The 15,102-nt window shown below is 52.7% G+C and overlaps 5 protein-coding genes across 5 annotated transcripts; 3 read left to right on the forward strand and 2 right to left on the reverse strand.

Annotated features, from left to right (window-relative positions):
* Positions 1-878: 878 nt before the first annotated feature.
* Positions 879-3,129, forward strand: AFUA_5G00480 (glycoside hydrolase family 32 protein; the record flags this gene model as incomplete). The annotated part of the gene is made up of 2 exons (XM_743198.2): positions 879-1,295; positions 1,348-3,129. The coding sequence occupies 2 exons, from the start codon at positions 879-881 to the stop codon at positions 3,040-3,042; spliced, it is 2,112 nt and encodes a 703-aa protein (XP_748291.1). The 3' UTR covers positions 3,043-3,129.
* Positions 3,130-5,454: 2,325 nt separating this feature from the next.
* Positions 5,455-6,994, forward strand: AFUA_5G00490 (uncharacterized protein). The gene is made up of 4 exons (XM_743197.2): positions 5,455-5,935; positions 5,996-6,285; positions 6,361-6,574; positions 6,657-6,994. The coding sequence occupies exons 1-4, from the start codon at positions 5,849-5,851 to the stop codon at positions 6,810-6,812; spliced, it is 747 nt and encodes a 248-aa protein (XP_748290.2). The 5' UTR covers positions 5,455-5,848; the 3' UTR covers positions 6,813-6,994.
* Positions 6,995-7,180: 186 nt separating this feature from the next.
* On the forward strand, positions 7,181-10,064 carry AFUA_5G00495 (fungal specific transcription factor domain-containing protein). The gene is made up of 6 exons (XM_077804701.1): positions 7,181-7,793; positions 7,871-8,412; positions 8,483-8,854; positions 8,919-8,990; positions 9,050-9,646; positions 9,718-10,064. The coding sequence occupies exons 2-6, from the start codon at positions 7,910-7,912 to the stop codon at positions 9,917-9,919; spliced, it is 1,746 nt and encodes a 581-aa protein (XP_077660840.1). The 5' UTR covers positions 7,181-7,793; positions 7,871-7,909; the 3' UTR covers positions 9,920-10,064.
* A 173-nt stretch (positions 10,065-10,237) lies between these two features.
* AFUA_5G00500 (putative MFS alpha-glucoside transporter) lies at positions 10,238-12,441 on the reverse strand (the record flags this gene model as incomplete). The annotated part of the gene is made up of 6 exons (XM_743196.2): positions 10,238-10,548; positions 10,603-10,707; positions 10,765-11,681; positions 11,902-12,225; positions 12,283-12,356; positions 12,410-12,441. The coding sequence occupies 6 exons, from the start codon at positions 12,439-12,441 to the stop codon at positions 10,405-10,407; spliced, it is 1,596 nt and encodes a 531-aa protein (XP_748289.1). The 3' UTR covers positions 10,238-10,404.
* A 1,136-nt stretch (positions 12,442-13,577) lies between these two features.
* Positions 13,578-14,988, reverse strand: AFUA_5G00510 (glycoside hydrolase family 172 protein; the record flags this gene model as incomplete). Its single annotated transcript, XM_743195.2, has 1 exon — positions 13,578-14,988. The coding sequence occupies one exon, from the start codon at positions 14,986-14,988 to the stop codon at positions 13,618-13,620; it is 1,371 nt and encodes a 456-aa protein (XP_748288.1). The 3' UTR covers positions 13,578-13,617.
* Positions 14,989-15,102: the final 114 nt, after the last annotated feature.

The raw sequence follows: 15,102 nt of genomic DNA on the forward strand, positions 1-15,102 counted from the left end.
ATATATCTAGACACAGAAGTACTCAATATTTTATTTTCAGTTTGGTATATACAACAGTATTCTAAGTTATGACTAGATATACTATATTTTCAAGTAAGAAATTATTAAAGAGACGTTTAAGCTACAGATTCGTCGTTGCCGGCGAGGCAGCGGTTTGAGGCTCCATAATCTGCGAATTTTAGAATCGAGTTGATACATCCTTCTCCCTAATCAACACAAGCTTTCATCCCTTTTCCGAGAGTACATTTCTTCTAGTAAGCGCGTTCTGTATAAAGCCACGTGATGTAATATTGGTATACAGAGATGAGTGCCATGGGTATACAATGGGGGGATCATTCTTCAGGCCAATTAAGATCTATATTGTCTCAGTGATATGACAGATCCACACGGTGTGGGCCCTTCCTTGCATGCAGAGCATTACTTGAAGATTACATCCATAGGTGCAGCAACGTCAGATTTGGATCCACTAAGATTGAGTCCCCTCGCGGAGAGGTCGACGGTTTCCGCGAGACCTCAAGAAGGCTATGAACCGCTATTACCAAGCCGCTCCAATTCGTTACCTCTGCCAACCCCACAATCCCTGAACGTGTACCGTGAGTTCTCCAGGTGCGATTTTCGTGCACGGCGCCCCGTCGCGGGGAATGGACGCTTCCAGAAACGGTTGTAGGTTGGCCGCGCGGGCTCATTTCGGTCTCCATCCCAATCCTCCGCGATGGGCAGCTGGTCGCAAGTGAAGATTAGGAGATGCGCAAGTGTTGAAGCTGTTCCGCGCTGATGTCTATAAAGACGAGGACATCCCCGGCCATAAAGCAAGTAACCAGCACACACTAAATTCTTTTTCTGTTTCATTGCCCGCTACTCTCCAAGAGAACACAGCAATGAAGCTCAGTGCTCTCGTTCAACCCCTTGTGCTGGGAATGTCTGCCTCGGCTGCGGCACGCCCCAGCAGGCCCTCGGCCTACACAGAGCCCTACCGCCCCCAGTTCCACTTCAGCCCGGAAAAGAACTGGATGAACGACCCGAATGGTCTCGTGTACGACGCCAAAGAGGGCGTTTATCATCTATACTTCCAGTACAATCCTGGCGGGACAACGTGGGGTGCAATGTCCTGGGGTCATGCGACGAGCAAGGACTTGATGCATTGGACAGAACACCCTGTTGCGCTTCGTGCGAAGGGTTTCCCGGATAATATCACCGAGATGTTCTTTTCTGGAACGGTTGTGATTGATGAGCGGAATACAAGTGGGTTTGGGCGTAATGGCAAGACGCCTTGGGTTGCAATGTATACGTCCTACGTGAGTGTGCTCTACTCGCTGGTTCTGATTTGGATAGACTTACATGATGCAGTACCCGATGGAGCAAGTTCTGCCAAGTGGGAAGCGTGTTAAAACGAATCAGCAAGCGCAGTCTATTGCCTATAGTCTTGACAGGGGCATGACGTGGACTACATACGATGCTGCAAACCCTGTTATTGCCGAGCCTCCCACTCCATACGAGGACCAATACACGGAGTTCCGGGATCCCAGTGTCTTCTGGCATGACGAGACTCACCAGTGGGTTGCTGTGATTAGTCTTGCAAAACTGCACAAGATCCTGATTTACACCTCGCGAGACCTCAAGCACTGGGACTTGGCAAGTGAATTCGGACCGGCCAATGCAGTTGGTGGAGTCTGGGAATGCCCGAGTATCTTCCCCCTTTCGCTCGACGGCAGCAAGAAGACGAAATTTGTTCTCATGCTGGGTCTTAACCCCGGTGGCCCTCCAGGAACCGTCGGCTCTGGGACTCAGTATATCGTTGGCGACTTCAACGGCACCACCTTCACCCCAGATGCCAACAGCATCTATGACGGCAGGGGTCCTGAGGACAGCGTGATCTTCGAGGACTTCGAAGGAGATAAGACACTTGCTGCCCGGGGATGGACAGCTACGGGTGATCTGACCAGCGCGTCCCCGGCGAAGGGCACGCTCCCCGGGCAGAACCCAGTCACGGGATATCTCGGTCAGCAGCTGTTGAACACGTTCCTCAATGGAGATGCCACAATCGGTACACTCACATCCTCACCGTTCGAAATCTCGCACAAATACATCAACTTCCTCGTCGGAGGCGGCAGCAACCTCAATGAAACCGCAATCCGGCTGAAAGTCAACGGACAGACGGTCCACACTTCCACAGGATCCAACAGCGAGGGCCTCGCCTGGCAAAGCTGGGATGTAAGCGCGCTACAAGGAAAGACAGCGGTAATTGAGATAATTGACAACAGCACGGGAGGCTGGGGTCATATCAACGTCGACCAGATTTCCTTCTCCAACCAGCCCGCAACGAGCACGATTGCAAACTGGATGGACTGGGGACCAGACTTTTACGCGGCGCTTGGGTTCAACGGTCTACCCCAGGACAAGCGTACGATCATCGCGTGGATGAATAACTGGCAGTATGGGGGCGTCATCCCGACGGATCCCTGGCGGAGTGCGATGTCGGTTCCCCGGCAACTGGCACTGAAGACGATTAACGGGAAGGCAACAATTGTCCAGGAGCCCGCGGGCAAATGGAGCGCACTTACGCATGGCGGCCAGACCTTCTCATTTCCCCGTGTGGAGGGTGTCCGCGGTCTCGGGCGGATCGGGAAGACTCTGGAGCTGGAGTTGACCTTCTCGAGCAGGCAGTCGCCCGCGGCTGGGAAAGCCGAATTTGGAGTTGCTGTCGCTGCCACAAAAGACTATAGTCATGAAACCCGCGTTGGATACAACTTTGCAACCCAGCAGGTCTTTGTTGACCGCACTCGCTCAGGAGATACGTCCTTCGATGGTACGTTCGCGAGTGTGTACCATGCGCCTCTGGCTCCGTCGGCAGACGGGACTGTTTCCCTGAGGGTTCTGGTTGACTGGTCAAGTGTTGAGGTTTTTGGAGGCAACGGCGAGGCCACGATTACAAGCCAGATTTTCCCTGCGAGTGATGCTGTGTACGGTCGACTCTTCTCTACAGACGGGGAAACCAGGGATGTGAAGCTGCGTGTGAAGGAAGTGCGCTCTACCTGGCAGTGAAGTAGGGATGTCGAGCGGAGCGCCAGCATGTCAGATAGGGGTAGGGGAACTCGCTTGCACGATTTATTGATACGTTGTATGGGCGTGGACTTGTTCATATTTCCTATCAGGTCTAGTTACAGGAATAGTTGCAACAAATAAAGTTTATTATACCTCTGCATGAGAAGTTAGAGAAATTTCCTGAATTCGTACTGTCGCTAGGACCTAATCGCTCTTCTGTAGCTTAGCCATCTCTAAACGTTCTTTGAGCGAGTCTCGCATATACTGCACGGACGGACTAAGCTGGCTTGGCCTATGTAGCGCATCCACTGACCCCTTAAGGTACTCCCAAGTCCGAGGCGGAGCCAGCAGACGGAGAAACTGGACTTCCAATGCCTTTATAGTGGCAACAGATACAATGTATATACTGTGATCCATGCGTAAGCTTAGCATAAACGGTAAACAAATAGCACACACAAACCTTGAACCGAAGAACCAGGCCTTCAGAGGACACACCCGAATTGCAATCCGAGCCGCACCGAGGAAGCTGATGACAGATTCAAAGAAGAGTGATGCGTACGGAAGGAGTTCATGGTCCGCGGAGCCATCCATTATGACGCGGTAGATAACCGGCCAGTAGAGCATAGCCTCGTACAGGTGACTCTTGGCTTGACAGACGGGATCATCCATGTGTTGTGATGGGTGTGGGCTATTCGGAGAGTCTGATCCCTTGCAGGTAGAGGCCAAAGCTGGTAAAGGGTCCAGTGGGTTACCTGGAGATACCGTATTCTCTACATGGAGAGAGCCGTCATTATAGCAACTCCGCATATCTGTTACGGAGCTGGCGTAATTGTTCAAGATTAGTTGGAGATTCAACTCAGTGGAAAGACGTGAGAACATCTGCGGCGATTCCACTGGCGAGTCTCTGCTTAGAGGCACTGCAGATGATGAGGGTGTGGAGGGTTGACTAGAACCAGAGGAGTAGTTCCATGCATCTACGCTTGTCGGTAATGGAGTCTTCGTCAACTGGCTGTGCATCGTTTTCCCCATGCATGGTAAAGCGAAGTGCATGGATATCTCACTACACACTCGTTAGGCCAGAATAGCAGCGCAAACAGGCAGCGACAGACCTCTCGATCAGATGTATTGTCCAGTATAAGCGCGAGAGAAGGTGTGGCTCGGGCGAGCCCTCGGCAAAGTACGGACTATTGATCTCAGCAAAACAAATAAGCTTGTCTGCGAGGACACAGAAAAGTGGCCCAGAACATGCTGTACCTGTTCAATAGCGGCTGCAGTTTCAACGAAGCAGCCTGTATATACTCATATGCCTGCCTTGGCTGCAGAAGAACTGCACAGTATATGCTGAAAAGAACCAAACATTGAACACTTGTCACGCTGGATTCCTGTATCACTATCGGGATCATGGACTGGGCTGCCTTATAGTGGGAGGACAGAGACCGATAATCGTCCAGACTCGCCAAGGATGCAACAAGGAGAGATAAGCATGATTTTTGAGAGTATGGGAAGCCAGCAGCGTTTGACTCGACAAAGTGACGCGTGAAATCATGATGAAGGACAGGGCACCATCGATGAACCTGATCCTGAAACCGAAGAAGGATGCTGTCCGAAGTAAGCTGCGTCGCCTTTGACTTGCAGATCTGTAAGACGTACACTTCAGGAGAGCTGGTATGAGTCCACTCGACCGGTGACTCGGCAGTTTGTGGAGCAGCGATCTCCAAGCGATAGAGAACTGATGCTAGATCCTTCGGTAATCCGAGAATTTGCATGAGGTGAGGAGATTTGATGACGAGAGGCGGACAATTCTGTGGACCCCCCACAAGTGGGGCGTCGTGAACAAGTGTTGAAGACTGCAGTCGAGGCTCTAGGATCAGGACTATAGACTCGAGTCTTTCTCGCATACTCGAGAGCTCCTGCACTAACCTGCCACGGGCACTCAGCCACGGTACCTGCGTCGACTCCTATGCCGAAGGGGTAGACTTACTGTGATGGTGGAGACTCAGTGGCTTGCCTGTACACACAAGCCACCCCCTGATTGACGCAGGACGTGCACTTGGGCCGGATCCGGTCACATCGTCTCCTGCGGAGGCGACACTCATCGCAAACCGAAGTCATTCCCGATGAGCGGGTCGAGAGGGGTTGGTACGAGCATACGATGTCTGTTCAGGCTGAGATACTACGGGCGGCCCCGTGATATATTCTCTCCATCTACGATCCGTAGGGCTAGAAGCATGTACTCTCTACGTCTACTCAATCTGCTGTGGACGTGCTGTGGAGTCATGGAGCCAGACCAGTCGGGGTCTGGGGGATAATTGGGCCCGCTCTATACGAGGTGAGTGGCGACGACCGGATCCCAGTGAATATGATTGGGTCCAACGTAGCCATCGCGGAGCAGCGCTTCTTCTCCGCGAGATGCTCTAGCCTCTTTGGTTATCCTGAACGACTCTGAACTGTTGTTGGAAACCATACCCCATTTTTTCCCTTGGTGCGTCTCCAGATCTCCACATTCCGAATTGCGGAGAGAGCCTTTGGTCCCCTTCTGTCCTCCCCGCGGCAAATTAGGAGGATCGCCGCGTATATATTCAAAAGAGGGGAACCCGATCGGAGACTGGCCGCATTCGTTTCTGACTCGTTGCCGCCTGCACAGCACATCGCCGTGTAAAATGTGATAGCCAAGTAATATGACCACGTCGAAGAATCTTCGATCATTAACACCCGCAGTGGAGCATGTTGACCTCGTGAGCCGAAGGGTTCAGTCCCCGGATAAGGACCGCGCTGCACTGGTATTGGAAGCTTGGTCCCAAGCCTGATGACCGGGTCTCTCGTCATCATGGCTGCTGTGACCATTGCAAACATGCGACCAGGGGTTCTGCTGCACAAACTGATCTTACTCGAGGTAATTGAATCCGGATTTGATGCGGAATATGCACATTGACCTGGGACGCCTTCGTGGTAGTTGATTCTGGCCCTGGCGCATGGCACATTCATCTTCGCCCATGCCCCGGTTTACGGATGGTACCTGGCCTCCAGCGCCATCGGACTCATCATATCCTGGTCTCTCCACAACGTCGTTGCGTGGATGAAGAACCGGCCGTTCATGGGTCGCAAGCTGTCTCTTTTCTACATCGGCACGATCATCTTGGTCCAGCCATACTGGGTGGCCGAGATCTACGCCAACTTTGCCTACTTTAACGACATCAACCGTACGGTTTACGAGAAGATCCGCCCATGGGAGGCATTGTTCCGGTATGATGCTGCCCTGATGGTCCACTTGGTCTTCATTGCCGAGGGGTGTTGACATGACTAACGGGATTTGCCCAGCGACCCCTGGTGGATCTACACAACATGTAATCTCTTCTGGGTGGTCAAGAAACACTACTGCTTTGGCATCGTTGAGCTCGTGCGTGAATGTCCCCGTTTTGGACTCATGCTCGCCTCGATGTGTCTGTCCATGGTGTTCATTGTCTTGGATGTCCTCAGTGTGACTGGAGCACTCCAGTCTGCCATGCCGCTCGGCATAAACCCTTTCTGGAAGGTGCGCTTAAATTCCCAGTACTTCCTAGTAGAAGCATGCCGGTTTGTCTGGAGTTCTCCATTAACGTCCGCTTTATCCGCAGCTTTGCTTCATGTTCAAGTGTCTGTGCGATACGATTATCCTCGACGACTTCAAAACTGCACTCGACAACCTTAGTTCTCGATGGCTTGCCAGGCAGGGAGTTCAGGTATTAGGTAAGCTGCGTCTCAATCTGCCTTCTTTCGCAAGGCTTTTGTAGACTCAGACTCTAATCTCCCGGCACCGCTAGATCTTAGGGAACACCCAACGTTACCTGGCGAGCCTGGTGCGCGGAACAATGGGGACGATATTTCTCTGAAACATCGAATCACTGCTGTACATATTGCGTGATGGCAGGACCACAGTAGGCAATAGTACTGTGTATAGACGAGGGAATATATATATATATATACATATTTATTTATTGAATGCCTTGCAAGCTGTGTAATGTTAGTCGTAGAAGCAGGAGGCGGTGATCAGCCAGAAATTGTGCAGTTGAGCCGTGCCTGGTGGGGACTATCGTACGATAATGCGAACAGTGCGGCCTGTCCATGAAGCCCACTTTGCCCTACTTTAGAACCCGAGCCAAATTCGGTCACCGGAACGGGAAGAAACTGTAGCTTCCACAACACGGAGCGAGGTAAGCGAAGCGAGAGAGAGAGGGGACGATCTGTCTCCCGACCAGACCACAACCGTAGCCACGGGCCACCCGTCGGTTCCTCCTCTCCGGAAAGGAGGGGGTGTGACAGTCCCTCAAGCTAACCACCCAGCAGCACGTATCTGCCAGTCCTATCCAAATGGGAGGTACTCAGGGACATCTGCGACCAGGCGAGGGTGGTCACATCACGGCGTATCCTCGGTCCTTTTTGCCCGATGCGTCGGGGATGCTGCCGTTTCAGTGGCCGGCCACGGTCTTCATTCGGCATAGAAGGGAAGCCTCCTTGTGCCCGAAGCCGTGTTGTGGAGACTCTTGAAGCTCATTCGACGGCTAGACTCTCTATCCTGGGTCTTCCCCGCACTAAGCAGATCAGAATTGTTCTTTTTGTGTTCTGGAAGCGTCGTGTCATGGGGCAAAGCAACCACAGCGCTCTGTTGAATGGGCCATTGAACTTCTGGAACATGATAGCGGAGCTCATCCCCTCCGAAAGAGGAGGCCTTGCTTGTTGATTCCTTGCTTCGTCGGAGACTGAACGTGGGGCAGGTAAGCTGCCCCGACATCCCAGCAGAACTCGTTTTTCACTATGGACTGCCAACATTTCTGACAAACTGGGCCACAAGCCTGGGAGCTGACAATGGATTCCAACGGCCTCGCGGGCCATGACACCCGGAGGCGCCGGGGTGCGCTGGCATGCAATACATGTCGGGGGAGACGGACCAAATGCGATGGTCAACGGCCCAAGTGTTCATTCTGTGCTAGGCGAGGGAAAGAGTGCCTCTACCAGGAAGTGCAGGGTCTTCCACCTTCTCCGTGAGCGGTATGGTGATGCAAAGGCATGGTGTAGTTTTCTGACTCTATCTAGGCTGAGGGCGGAGCTTTCGAGGTTATGGGATCAACTGGACCACATCGCGGCAATAGTACAGGGGCGGATTTCACACAAGTTTCACTTTCCTAATATCCGACAAAGCTCTCCGGTTACAGCTGGTGAAACGCCTTTGGGCTTTCCGTGTATGGTACTCCAAAATGGAGCATTTATGAAGTTGCTTGGCCTTGATCCATCCCTGGCTCGGTATTTCGAGCATACAGAGCGCGGTAGGCAAACGGTTCCTGCGCAGCCATTACAGGATGGGATCTTGACGATCAACCTCGACGAAGCATCGATGTATGTGAGCCGCGCCCTACTTTCATTCTATATCCTGGTCGCACAAAATCTGACTCGGTTCTCTTGACAGCCTTTTGAACGCGTTCACCGAGCAGATTCATGCCTGGTACCCGATCCTGCATGCAGCGTATTTCCATGATTTTGTCCATGCAGTAACGTCGTGTTTTCCGTCGTCGGTGTCATCCTGCATGACACTCCTCGTCTTGGCCATTGGTTGTGTGGTAGAATGCAAGAATGGCGTAGATGCTCTCCAGACTCGCCCGGATGCAGCGTATATCCAAGCAGCGATGGAGATGCTTCCCTGCGTCTTTTCCGATGGTAGCCCTCGCAGCGCACAATGTCTGCTCCTGTTCGCGATATATTATCTATGCCATGCGCAGCCGTGTCAGGCTCACGATTTTGTGGCAATGGCGTCGTCTAAACTGCAAATGTATATCATGAAGTGAGCAGAATGGTCCCAATGCAATGTCGATTTGGAAGCGTGTGTTGATCATTGTGTGACTTAGTAAATCGGAAAACAGGAATGATCCCGCGTCGATCCTTGGAAACTGCTTCTACGCAGCGGTACTGATTGAAAGGTTGTCTTTTCTTGCCTCAAGAAATAGAGAAAGGGCCAGAGAAGCTGACAGCGTTTCAGCGAGATCAAAGTCCAGCTGGACCTTGTCGATAGTGGCATCTGGAACATGACTCCGTTCGCACCTGCCCCAACAGCCTCAGGCACATGGAGGTGGCATATAAACCCATCGTACGGCTCTCCGGCATCGGATTCCAGTGGGAGCGAGATATATCCCCATAACACCGACCTGTCATACTTCGTCGCAGAGATCGCAATGCGCAAAATGCTGCAGCGCTGCACGTGGGCGACGAGCACACTCGCCCCAGGCAGATATGTCTACGCCCCGATTGTCGCAGCCGAACTAGAACGCCAGTTAGACGAACGGCTGCAGTTGCTCCCGGAGGCATTATCCTTCCGTACGGCGCTGGACACCGGATATTGCCCACGGCAGAGTCCTCTTTCGAATTCGCCGCAGGGGGAGTTTTTGCGCACGCAGTATTATGCCTTCAAAACGTCGATTTATTGGCCAGCGGTCTACGAGGTCCTTACAACAGGGGAGGCTAAAGGGGACATTCTTTGCCACTGTGCAAGATTCTTTAGTAGCTATGCCGAGTTCGCTCCGAGTGCTGCTGTGGCAGTTGGTGTGTGTAGGCCGAATCTGTGGACTCTGTGTACAAGGTAAGTTGGACTTAGTCTGGAAGCTTGTGAAGCCGCCGCGCCTTTGGACTGACCCGCTGCCCGGCATCTAGTGTCTTTACTATTTCGATGGCGACCCTGGTGGCGCTGACGGAACCGTATCTGGGACAAGTTGCCGCTCAGGGGGTAGACAAGGGTCTAGAAATCGCAGTCAAGATCTTTGAGGGGGTTACGGAGGTTAGCCCCTCACTAGCAGAGATGGGGGCTATATTGAGGGAGAGAGTGCAGCGTATAGTCCAAGCTAGACGTATATAGAATCTTATTATAGGTGTTGGGACATGGTAGGCGTTCATCCTACATGCACTTCCAATGACGGCGAAGGACTGTCAATCGAGCCACGCAATCGCCGGATAGTTAACATTGTGTGATTCTTCCAGTCGTTCCCACTGCTATCTTCGCCCCTCCTCTATCACCCATCATCCCTTCTGACACATGCTCCGACAGGGTCGTGACTGCTGACTACTAGACCAGATTCCTTCGCCTTCACTAGCAGACTCAGTATGAAATGTAGGAAACACTGGTGCAAGGCTGTCAAGCTAGCCTTGATAATATTATCAACAGCTTATCGAAACGTTGGAAGCATAACTGCTTGTATTTGCACCTATCTGAAGCATATGCCTACTGCCTCTGACCCCATCATGTATTTGCTCCCTATTAAGCGCAGCCTGGTGTCCCTTGCAGAAACAATATCCATCACAATTCCTCGCTTGAACATGCCTAACAGGTGTCAAGCACGACGCTTAGACATTCACTACCTCCACATGAACCGAAGGTGCGGTCTTGGACTCCAAAGGGATGCCTCGCTGCGGCTCGCTTGCTCTGCGAAAGAGTCGAGGCGCGATTCCGCTCGCGTAGAGTTCGTCCATGGCTTCAAACGATATGCCCTACGACGGTCAACTTGGGAACTCATGTTACTTTGCACTTATCGGGCCACGAACCTTGGTCTCCGGATACAGATACCATCCGCCGATCGCTGCGATAAGGCCTGTTCCAAGGAAGATGAAGCCAACCTTGCCCCCGAGGTTGCCTGCGTCAGGGTTGATCTACCGGACGGGGAGGTTAGCAGAATATCAAATTCGGTATGGAAGGCCGGAACAGACCATATACGGGATTGTGAACTGCATAATAAGCCCCCAAGCCGCATTGGTGATTGTAACCAGACCCTGGGTCGTGCTCCGTAACCGAACGGTGGCAATTTCCGACGCCAGTACAAACCCAACGGCACCAATAGACAGCTGGTAGATAATGGCCCAAATATAAATGAAGACAATAATCCCCCAACTTGCCTTTCCCTGATCGGGAACGCACCCCAAGATCCCGATCAGGAGGAGCATGCAGCATAGCATGAACTGCGGGATCACGATCATCGTCCGTCGGCCCATGATTTCGGTCAGGGGGAAGGCGGCCATGCTGGCCAGCAGCATTACCACGTAGAGGACGATCGACGCATCGAAGTAGTCCTTCACCCCGATTAGGTCAAGGAAGTATGTCGCGTACCCGATGACGAAAGTCGCGCCGATCATTTGCTGGCCGCTGGCGGCGAAGATGGCGGTTAGGGTGCGCTTGCGGTTCATGCGGTTGAAGCACTCGGCTTCGGCAGAGAGGTCGAGGCCCAGAAATGTGCGACGGGTGGACTGCGTGAGACTGCGCTGTAATGCGAGGGCTTGGTTATTCTCGGTTGCCATGCGACGGACTTCGACATTGTAGAAGGCGTCATTCTTGAACCCGTAGACCCGCCGGAGGGCATTTTGGGCCTGGGTGGTCTTTCCTTGTCGAATCAGCCAGTATGGAGACTCCGGGAAGAATAGCCAGCCAAATGTGAGAATGGCTGTGATGTGAGCAGTATTCCGTACAGTCGGAGCGGGATGGGGCTTTACCTGGAAAGATATACATCCCAACAACGGGGAGCCACCATTGCCTGTTGTGGCGGTTACAATGTGTATAGTGACATTGCGGGTGTCGTGGCGTGACTCACCATTTGCCATCCAGGTAGCTGCTTCCTCTAGCCACGGCGGCACTGTACGTAAATTAGCCCGTGTGTAGACTGGCCTACAGAAAGCACTGACATGGCGAACTGTCCAAAGACAATACTCGTATTGAAAAAGCAAAGGAAGAACCCTCGAAGTTCCGGCCGACACGTCTCGCCTATCCACAGCGGCGAAATCGTGAACATCATGCCAATCGCAATACCTGCATTCACTCAGTACTGCAAGTCAAGAAGACCGAAACAAACCAACCGTTAACCCCTCGACCAGCCAGATGGACCCTCCAATCCGTCGCTAGCTGCTGGAGGAGAACTCCCGCAACAGAGATGGCCGAGGCAACTAAGATACCAGGCTTACGGCCATACTTCTCCAGTAACGGCGCATAGATAAAAGTCGACGCGATCTCGCAGGCGGGAGCAATCGAATTCCACGCCGACAGATAGTGAGCAGGGATGATATGCGAACCGTCCGGCTGCAGACGGCCGAATTGTTTCTGGAACTCCGGGAGAGCCGCCAACTGGCCTCCTGCGACGATATCGAAGCCTTGCATGATGACCCCGCTGGATACCCAGAGGCCTATCAAAAGTCCTTCCCGTTACCACCTAGCTCGTTTGCAAACCAGTGCGCACCTACACCAAAAGAAGAATCGCTTCTGCGACTTGAGCATTCGCCATTTTTGGCTTGAGTCGATGTGGGAGTAGTCAACCCTGTGCGGGTTAACCTCTGTCGGGGAGAATCGTGGGAGAGACGAGAGACTTACCCATCCATCCGGGCGTTGGCAGTAGCTGCCATCTTGCTTCGACAGAACCACAGAACAGTAACGAGATGCTGATGGCCAACTGATCGGAGACGTGCAAGTGGAGCATTATAAGTGTCATACAACGCGGGGGACAATCATCCTGGGGTAGAGATTGTGGGGGTCTGGAGCTGGGGAAAGTCGAGTAAGAGAGGATCAACGGTCCCTGCCAAGAGACTGACAGCTGCAAAAGTCCCCTGCGGAGTCGTGATTCCTCTCCGCGACGACATCGGTCTGGGGCACAAGGAAGGGTCCCAAGGGATCTGGACCGAAGCCTGCGGAGTAGACTCGGGGAATGTGCTGCATCGGCGCCGTTTGGTTTGCGGCGAGTGGGCCTTCAGAGTGTCAGTCGACTGCGAATAAACTTTGGTTCTGGGCCGATGGGCACATTCCCCACCTCGTTCGGTGAGTCGGGCGTTCTCCAGCCACTCTGCATACTCCGTACGGAGTGCCTGAGAACGCTTCCCATCGCCTCCATACTATCAATCTACAGCTATCCATCTCTACGGCGCATTGGAACAAAACTCGAATGATGCATTTAGGACTGTCAGTATATCAGCAGCATTTCATAGTTTTCTACCAGCAATACGCACCTATCTATCCTAGATTTCGATTCTCTCCTTGGGTACTTGAGATGATTGAGTCGCCATATAGTAGGAATACCGAAAGCTTCAATGATTTGATTCATGGTAATGGTCATGACTCATATAGCATGAATTCAATTGCCGTATAGTAGGGATTAAACATGATATACTATGACTATTAAATCTCAAATACCAAGGTTGTCCCTGTGTCGGCAAACTATATATCCAGATTTCCAGAAGGTCATAGGAGGCCCTCCCACTAACAGTGCAAATCTTGAAGATATATGAGTATAGTAGTATTTTATATCCGTACTCTATATCAAATCAAATCCATATATGGTAAAATACACCACAGTATGGAAATGTTATGCTAGTTAGCAGGACTCAGAGTTAATTTCTGTCGGTGTTGCGCACTATCAACAAAATCACCACTACAGCGCTTCCTGGGTTCTGGGTTGCGAGTGAAACCATTTGGCCCTTCGATGTCTAGGCAGATTTGAATGTACTAACTCCAGTAGCTATATCATAAACTTCATACTTCCGAGTCACTCCTGCGGAATGCGTTGCAATTTGGCATACGAGGTAACTCTACTCCCTAAGACTGGTCAAGAACCGCTGACGGATGTCCTCACAGATCCAAACATTGTTCAGCGCCCGCTGCTTTGTATCCTTCGCTCGCCTCTCCAACCAGTCGTTCCGATCCTTGACAAACGCCTCGTATCTCTCGCGGTGCTGTGCGAGCTTCTCCTTCTTCTCTGCACTCAGCGCAGCGATTTCCCTCTCACTCGGTTCCGGAATCGGTGGCACGGCAGGTCTCCGGGGCAGTCGCTTCTCCACCGGCAAAATGTCCAGTTTGGGCCCAGGCAAGGTTTGGTACCAATACGCGGTGGTCGACCAATCGTCACGGAGGTGGTTCGCATGGCCGGATTCCATGGTGACTTTGATCTTCCGGCTGAAGCGGACAGGATCAGCGAGGTGCCAGCGATAGCTCACCTGGGTGTTGGGCACGTCGTCCTCGTGGATAATGGTGCCGCAGAAGGGATAGGCGTTCTTCTGCATGCCCCAGCCCTGCGAGAAGTAGTCTTCGCCGCCCGTGCCGTGCATGCTCGGCGGCCAGCTGTCGTCGTCGATGAAGATCATATCGTCCCCTTCGCCCCACCAGGTGCCCTGCTCATGCCACACGGAGTGGTTGCAGCCGATGTACTGGCCTGCGCCTTCGGTTTCGAGAATGACGTAATTGCTCTTCCCGTCAAGGTTCTTGACCTGGGTCTCGAGGCTGTTGGTCTGGATGCAGGACGGGGCCCAGCCGTTCGTCGGGTTCTCGCGACGCCAATGAGCGTGGAAGAACAGCGTGTCCTTGGGGAGTGGCTCCGCATAGAGCTCGTAATCAATGTAGAAGTACTGGATGTAGGCCTCGTCGTTTTGGTTCTCGATCTCGATCCGGGCGCGCTTGTTGAAGGGCATGGTCAGGTAGCAGTTGAAGGCTGCGGCACCCCCATACTGCTTCTCCTCCGACGGTTTCACAGAGACGGTGAACGGGAGGGACTGGAAGTTCGCCGCCATCGAGTGGCCGAGGCAGAAGAAGTCTCCAATCGGCGCCAGCACGTTCGGACTCTCAGACTCATCCCAGTACATCTTGATGAGGACTTTACGGTAGTAGTCGGGGTCATTGACTTCAAAGTTCAGTCCGAGTGCGTTATGGATCTCCATCATGGCCACTCCGGACTTGGCGTACGGGATCAGGCCCGGTCCAAGGATCTTGCGGCAGGTTTGCACAAACCACAGGTGCGTAATTGCACCAGGGCCCTGGAGATCGGCGAGCACAGCGGTTTCACCGGGCAGGACGACAAATGCATCTTCGTTGAGTCCGCTTTGGTCCCAGCTGGCAACGCGAGCGCTGCGAGCGGCCTTTCGTTTGGTGACGTCGGCGAGGAGGTGGCTTCCCAGGGCAGAACTCATGTTGGCGGTACGTAGCAGTCTGTTTCCGAAGGTGTGCTTGAGACGGATGAAACGAGCATCGAGGAACACTTATATCATCCTGTGGAAGTATTTCCATTGCTCCTAGCGCTGCAC

This window comes from Aspergillus fumigatus, chromosome 5 (assembly GCF_000002655.1).
Source record: "Aspergillus fumigatus Af293 chromosome 5, whole genome shotgun sequence".
NCBI lineage: Eukaryota > Fungi > Ascomycota > Eurotiomycetes > Eurotiales > Aspergillaceae > Aspergillus > Aspergillus fumigatus.